Source organism: Poecilia mexicana, unplaced genomic scaffold (genome assembly GCF_051168715.1).
Source record: "Poecilia mexicana isolate PSO_F unplaced genomic scaffold, ASM5116871v1 ptg000028l_RagTag, whole genome shotgun sequence".
Lineage (NCBI taxonomy): Eukaryota > Metazoa > Chordata > Actinopteri > Cyprinodontiformes > Poeciliidae > Poecilia > Poecilia mexicana.
In genome coordinates this window covers 15001-22500 of record NW_028263418.1, presented here as the reverse complement: position 1 = coordinate 22500, position 7500 = coordinate 15001, and the positions used below count along the sequence as shown (strand labels likewise).

The window sequence follows — 7500 nt, the reverse complement described above, 5'->3', positions numbered from 1 at the left end:
AACGCATTTTTGACCGATTTTTGGAGCTCATTTCCCGGTAAACTTCTTTCGCTTCTACCGCCGGCTGGGAAGGTCCTAGAGACGATCCGAGACCACCACCGTGTTCCCCGCGGTCCAAGCTTTCAGCCAATATATGGTTTGCCTGGGTGCAGTGCGTTTTTAAGGATCGAACCGGAGCTCCGGAGGTCCAGACCGGGGATCCGCGGCAGAGCTATCCGGGAGGGCCGCGCTAGCAGGCGGACGAAATCTGCAGCTGCTCACCGCCGAGTCTCCCCCTCTGGAAGTCCGGTTTTCGGACCTCCACCCAGGCTTCCGGGACCGACACCCTCGTGACCGGGGCCGTCTCAGGAGCTCGATGATCCGGGTCTCGGGTCGGTGGGACCCCGGGAACCGGACCGGAGGTCCGGTTGGGCCCAAAACGGTTAAAAATTCGTATAAATTCGGGGGAACGTCCTAGCGGAAATCGGAGACCACCAGAACCATCCGCGGACCGGCCCGGATCCGACGGTGTGCGGCTCGCCCGGGTTCCGGTCCGTTTGGACCGACTTATCGCGGGGCAAAGCCGGCCCGGTTTGACGCTAATCCTTTGGAGACCCGTAGAAGCTCGAGGGAAGGTCCTAGAGACGATCCGAGACCACCTCCGTGTTCAGGAGGCTCGGAGCTTTAAAACGGTATATGACATGCACGTATGGGGGGCCCCGATCTCCCAGGAGAGCCGGAAATGTCGTTTTCAGCCATCCGGAAAAGGGCCCTCCATAGGGAATGAATGGGAGACCACCCGACCTTTGAACCGGGGCTGCAGCCGCAAACGGGGTCCGATCTCCGCGTGCTTCGGCACCCTTGGAGGGTACGTCGGGGGCTATGGCCAAACCGAGTTTGAGACCCCTGGCTCTTATGGTTGGGTCTCCAGGGGGTCTCAAATCTGGGGCCCCCCAGGGCCTGGATCTCGGCCTCGGGGGGCGGGGGGCCCGGACCAACGGTGGCACACGGTCGTGGGGGTTGCCCCCAACCGACCCACCGAGTTTCAGCCCTCTGGGACACCGTTAAGGGGGTCTCCCGCGGGGGTCTTTGCCTCCGTCCCATAACCCACCTTACCTTTGGAGACCCGTAGAAGGTCGGGGGAAGGTCCTAGAGGCGATCCGAGACCACCTCCGTGTTCAGGAGGCTCGGAGCTTTAAAACGGTATATGACATGCACGTATGGGGGGCCCCGATCTCCCAGGAGAGCCGGAAATGTCGTTTTCAGCCATCCGGAAAAGGGCCCTCCATAGGGAATGAATGGGAGACCACCCGACACTTCGGGCGGGCCTGGAGCCGCAAACTTGGTCCGATCTCCGCGTGCTTTGGAACCCTTGGAGGGTACGTCGGGGGCTATGGCCAAACCGAGTTTGAGACCCCTGGCTCTTATGGTTGGGTCTCCAGGGGGTCTCAAAGTCCGGGGGCCCCCCAGGGCCGGGATCCAGGCCCTGGGGGGCGGGGGGCCCGGACCAACGGTGGCACACGGTCCGGGGGAAGGCCCCGGACCGACCCACCGAGTTTGAGACCCCTGGCTCATAGGGTAGGGTCTCCAGGGGGTCTCAAAGTCCGGGGGCCCCCCAGGGCCGGGATCCAGGCCCTGGGGGGCGGGGGGCCCGGACCAACGGTGGCACACGGTCCGGGGGAAGGCCCCGGACCGACCCACCGAGTTTCAGCCCTCTGGGACCCCGTTAAGGGGGTCTCCCGCGGGGGTCTTTTCCTCCGTCCCATAACCCTACCTATGGCGAACGGCCAATGTCCGCGGTTGGCGCTGCCCTGCCTCCGCTGACGCTGCCAGGGCGTACGTGAGCGCTGCCCTGCCTCCGCTGACGCTGCCAGGGCGTACGTGAGCGCTGCCCTGCCTCCGCTGACGCTGCCAGGGCGTACGTGAGCGCTGCCCTGCCTCCGCTGACGCTGCCAGGGCGTACGTGAGCGCTGCCCTGCCTCCGCTGACGCTGCCAGGGCGTACGTGAGCGCTGCCCTGCCTCCGCTGACGCTGCCAGGGCGTACGTGAGCGCTGCCCTGCCTCCGCTGACGCTGCCAGGGCGTACGTGAGCGCTGCCCTGCCTCCGCTGACGCTGCCAGGGCGTACGTGAGCGCTGCCCTGCCTCCGCTGACGCTGCCAGGGCGTACGTGAGCGCTGCCCTGCCTCCGCTGACGCTGCCAGGGCGTACGTGAGCGCTGCCCTGCCTCCGCTGACGCTGCCAGGGCGTACGTGAGCGCTGCCCTGCCTCCGCTGACGCTGCCAGGGCGTACGTGAGCGCTGCCCTGCCTCCGCTGACGCTGCCAGGGCGCTGATTAGCCGGAGGGCACCGGCTGCGCCCCGCCAATTGGCCTCAATAGGCTGCACCTGCTGCGCCCCGCCGTTCCCCTGCAGCTAATTGGCCTCAATAGGCTGCACCTGCTCATTCCAGCCCCGGCAGCCGGACAGAGACGCTTCTGCTGGAGGTTTTGAGCACCGGGGAAGCTTCCAGATGCCAAACCATCGACCCTACAGACGCTGCCCCATCTGCCGCAGTAAGTTTGCCCAGCTGCCGAAGCATTTAGAGCGAGTTCACCGCGTTTTGAACCAGGCGGAGCGGAAAATCCTGCTGGCTTTTGCCCACGGGCGAGTCAACGTCCGGGGAATGGACTGCCCTGTCCGGGGCTGCACCTACAGAGGTCCCAGGGTCGACCGCCACCTCTCCGCCGGTCACGGGGAGCTGGAGGTCGAGACGATAAGGGGGCACCTCCGCAGCCTTCACTGGAGGGCCACCATCCACGCTCTCTCCGTACTGAGGTCCACGGAGCCCACGCCACGGCTGGCTTCCGAGCTGGACCTGCCGGACCAGCAGCAACCAGCCCCAGACTCTCCTGGGGAGGACGGAGACGTGTCCTCCTCTTCTCCGGGGACCGCCCTGGAGCCTCTTTCCGGTAGGGATTCTCCGCCTCGCTCCCACAGACCTGGTTCTCTGCCCGCATCGCCGCCCCCTGGTTCCAACGCCTCTTCTCCTCCTCCTCCTCCTGGCTCCACGGCCAGCCCTCCTCCTCCTCCTCCTCCTGGTCCTGGTGGTCCTGGTTCCGACCCCGGCTCTCCCCCTCCTGGTCCTGCTTCCAACGCTGGCTCTCCTGCCCCTGCCGGGACGCGGCCAGAGGCGGAGACGAGCGACTCTGACCCTCCGGCCGGCTCCAGCAGCACCAGGGCGGTCCGAGGGCTTGCCCTGCTCCCCTTCGCACCGCTAGTGTTCCCCGCTGCCGTGGAGAGCTACTTGGAGGAGTACCACACGCACCTCCGTGGGGCCCTGCCCACCCCGCAGCACTGCATGAACGCGCGCTCCAAGCTGGGCCGGATCCGGAGCCTTCTCTCCTTCGTGGCCCGGGGGAAACCTCTCAACGCCACCTGGGCGTTCATGCATGACCTGGAGAAGATCCACGCCTTCCCACAAGCCCTGAAGGACAGGAGGAGAGCCATAACAACAGTCAAGGTCTACCTGGTGAACTTCTCGCAGTTCATGGACTACTTCTCCGAGACCCCGCCGAGGGGCTGCAGGCTGACCAAGAGACAGATCAGGGGGGTGAGCAGGGCGGTCAGAGCGGACCTCCAGCAGATCGTGACCGAGGTAACCCTCCACCAGATCTCCGTGAAGCGCTCCAAGGCCAAGAGGTCCATCAGCAGGAAGCAGCTGCGGAGGTGCAAGAGCCTGGCCACGGCCACCATCCCTGTGCTCCTCGGGAAGCTGGAGGCGGCACCCTCGAACGTCCAGCTCCGCCACAGGCTCTACGGCTACCTGGCCTGCTACCTGTCTGCTGTCTACGGCCACCGGCCTGGGGTGCTGACCAACATGACTGTGGGGGAGCTCCAGGAGGCGATGGAGGATGCTGAGGAAGGATCTCCAGGCTTTGTGATCAATGTAAGTGGATCTACGAGAACCAGGGGCATGGAGCTCCGGGCAGAGAACCAGGCGCACTGAGCTCCATGCTCCTGGAGCTCATCTCATCTCATCCCTTCTCAGGTGAGGAACCACAAGACCAACAGGGCCTTCGGGGCGGCCCAGCTGTTCCTGACCCACGCCGAGTTCAGCTGGTTCGTCCGGTGGCTCTCCGTCCGGAACACGCTGAACCCACCGTGCCGGTTCCTCCTCTTCAGCAGCAACCAGAAGCGGATCGCCAAGCTGACGCGGTTCTCCCAGTGTGCCTGGACGGAGATGGGGCTTCCAGGCCGGCCGACCATGACTGATTTCCGCAGCGCAGTGGCCACACACGTGGGTAGCACATTTCTCCGGTCGGAGGGGGGGGGGGGAAAGAAAAAACCACCAGGTTTTTTAATACATTTTTATTCTGTTTTTCAGGCAAGGGATGCACACAGCAGCGAGGTCAGGGGACAGCTTGCCCGGGTGATGTGCCACGACACCAGGACCGCGGACAGGTTCTACGCCAACCAGCTCACGGCGGAACAACTGGCGGACATCCGGAGCAAGTTTGACCGGGCCACAGCGCCACAATCTTCCTCTCCAGGCTCCGGGGAAGCCAGCCCACCACTCCCCCCCCGGCAAGGTGACTCCTCTTCGGACCTGGCCTCCTCCACCACCCCTGGGGACTCGGAGAGAGAGACGGAGGAAAACAATTAAAAATGTTCAATAAAGATGTTAAATGTGAAACAACCGCATCTCTTTAATTACCTGGGCTGGGGAGGGAGGGTAGGTTGGGGTAGCTCCAGGCCCTGACCTCCAGGAAGAGAACCAGGCATGGAGCTGCAGGCCCTGACCTCCAGGAAGAGAACCAGGCATGGAGCTGCAGGCCCTGACCTCCAGGAAGAGAACCAGGCATGGAGCTGCAGGCCCTGACCTCCAGGAAGAGAACCAGGCATGGAGCTGCAGGCCCTGACCTCCAGGAAGAGAACCAGGCATGGAGCTGCAGGCCCTGACCTCCAGGCAGAGAACCAGGCATGGAGCTGCAGGCCCTGACCTCCAGGAAGAGAACCAGGCATGGAGCTGCAGGCCCTGACCTCCAGGAAGAGAACCAGGCATGGAGCTGCAGGCCCTGACCTCCAGGAAGAGAACCAGGCATGGAGCTGCAGGCCCTGACCTCCAGGAAGAGAACCAGGCCTGGAGCTGCAGGCCCTGACCTCCAGGCAGAGAACCAGGCATGGAGCTGCAGGCCTTGACCTCCAGGCAGAGAACCAGGCCTGGAGCTGCAGGCCTTGACCTCCAGGCAGAGAACCAGGCCTGGAGCTGCAGGCCTTGACCTCCAGGAAGAGAACCAGGCCTGGAGCTGCAGGCCCTGACCTCCAGGCAGAGAACCAGGCCTGGAGCTGCAGGCCTTGACCTCCAGGCAGAGAACCAGGCCTGGAGCTGCAGGCCTTGACCTCCAGGCAGAGAACCAGGCCTGGAGCTGCAGGCCTTGACCTCCAGGCAGAGAACCAGGCCTGGAGCTGCAGGCCCTGACCTCCAGGCAGAGAACCAGGCCTGGAGCTAAAGGCCTTGACCTCCAGGCAGAGAACCAGGCCTGGAGCTGCAGGCCTTGACCTCCAGGCAGAGAACCAGGCCTGGAGCTGCAGGCCTTGACCTCCAGGAAGAGAACCAGGCCTGGAGCTGCAGGCCCTGACCTCCAGGCAGAGAACCAGGCCTGGAGCTGCAGGCCTTGACCTCCAGGCAGAGAACCAGGCCTGGAGCTGCAGGCCTTGACCTCCAGGCAGAGAACCAGGCCTGGAGCTGCAGGCCTTGACCTCCAGGCAGAGAACCAGGCCTGGAGCTGCAGGCCTTGACCTCCAGGCAGAGAACCAGGCCTGGAGCTGCAGGCCTTGACCTCCAGGCAGAGAACCAGGCCTGGAGCTGCAGGCCCTGACCTCCAGGCAGAGAACCAGGCCTGGAGCTGCAGGCCCTGACCTCCAGGCAGAGAACCAGGCCTGGAGCTGCAGGCCTTGACCTCCAGGCAGAGAACCAGGCCTGGAGCTGCAGGCCTTGACCTCCAGGCAGAGAACCAGGCCTGGAGCTGCAGGCCTTGACCTCCAGGAAGAGAACCAGGCCTGGAGCTGCAGGCCTTGACCTCCAGGCAGAGAACCAGGCCTGGAGCTGCAGGCCTTGACCTCCAGGCAGAGAACCAGGCCTGGAGCTAAAGGCCCTGACCTCCAGGCAGAGAACCAGGCCTGGAGCTGCAGGCCTTGACCTCCAGGCAGAGAACCAGGCCTGGAGCTGCAGGCCCTGACCTCCAGGCAGAGAACCAGGCCTGGAGCTAAAGGCCTTGACCTCCAGGCAGAGAACCAGGCCTGGAGCTGCAGGCCTTGACCTCCAGGCAGAGAACCAGGCCTGGAGCTGCAGGCCTTGACCTCCAGGAAGAGAACCAGGCCTGGAGCTGCAGGCCCTGACCTCCAGGCAGAGAACCAGGCCTGGAGCTGCAGGCCTTGACCTCCAGGCAGAGAACCAGGCCTGGAGCTGCAGGCCTTGACCTCCAGGAAGAGAACCAGGCCTGGAGCTGCAGGCCTTGACCTCCAGGCAGAGAACCAGGCCTGGAGCTGCAGGCCCTGACCTCCAGGCAGAGAACCAGGCCTGGAGCTGCAGGCCTTGACCTCCAGGCAGAGAACCAGGCCTGGAGCTGCAGGCCCTGACCTCCAGGCAGAGAACCAGGCCTGGAGCTAAAGGCCTTGACCTCCAGGCAGAGAACCAGGCCTGGAGCTGCAGGCAGGCACACCCAGAACACTTACCCACATCCAGGCTTTGCTCCGGGGAGAGAAACAGACAGTCAGACCCATCCAGAGAACCAGGCTCTCCACACTCACCTGTGCACCCACACTTAAGCACCCCTCCTCGGACTACACCCTCCAGCACGCAGGCCCTGGAGGTTCGTGCCCCTGGTAAGGCAAGAGGGGGGGGGGCTGAGGCCTTGGGCTCACCAGGGAGGGGTTCTCCTCCCCGGCCACATCCCCCAGACAGCCCCCTCTCTGTCCCTGGTTGGGACTTAGAACTTTTTCAGACATGCACTGAGAACCAGGCCCACAGGCCCAACACGTTTACCCACACTTAAGCACCCCTCCCCGGCCACATCCCCCAGACAGCCCCCTCTCTGTCCCTGGTTGGGACTTAGAACTTTTTCAGACATGCACTGAGAACCAGGCCCACAGGCCCAACACGTTTACCCACACTTAAGCACCCCTCCCCGGCCACATCCCCCAGACAGCCCCCTCTCTGTCCCTGGTTGGGACTTAGAACTTTTTCAGACATGCACTGAGAACCAGGCCCACAGGCCCAACACGTTTACCCACACTTAAGCACCCCTCCCCGGCCACATCCCCCAGACAGCCCCCTCTCTGTCCCTGGTTGGGACTTAGAACTTTTTCAGACATGCACTGAGAACCAGGCCCACAGGCCCAACACGTTTACCCACACTTAAGCACCCCTCCCCGGCCACATCCCCCAGACAGCCCCCTCTCTGTCCCTGGTTGGGACTTAGAACTTTTTCAGACATGCACTGAGAACCAGGCCCACAGGCCCAACACGTTTACCCACACTTA

General features: G+C 63.9%; 1 protein-coding gene across 1 annotated transcript; it reads left to right on the top strand.

The window, feature by feature from the left end:
• The first annotated feature begins 2240 nt into the window (after window positions 1-2240).
• Window positions 2241-4654, top strand: LOC148152426 (uncharacterized). Its single transcript, XM_088003597.1, has 3 exons — window positions 2241-3904; window positions 4007-4255; window positions 4343-4654. Exons 1-3 carry the CDS (start codon window positions 2489-2491, stop codon window positions 4619-4621), a joined length of 1944 nt encoding a protein of 647 aa, XP_087859723.1. The 5' UTR covers window positions 2241-2488; the 3' UTR covers window positions 4622-4654.
• Window positions 4655-7500: the final 2846 nt, after the last annotated feature.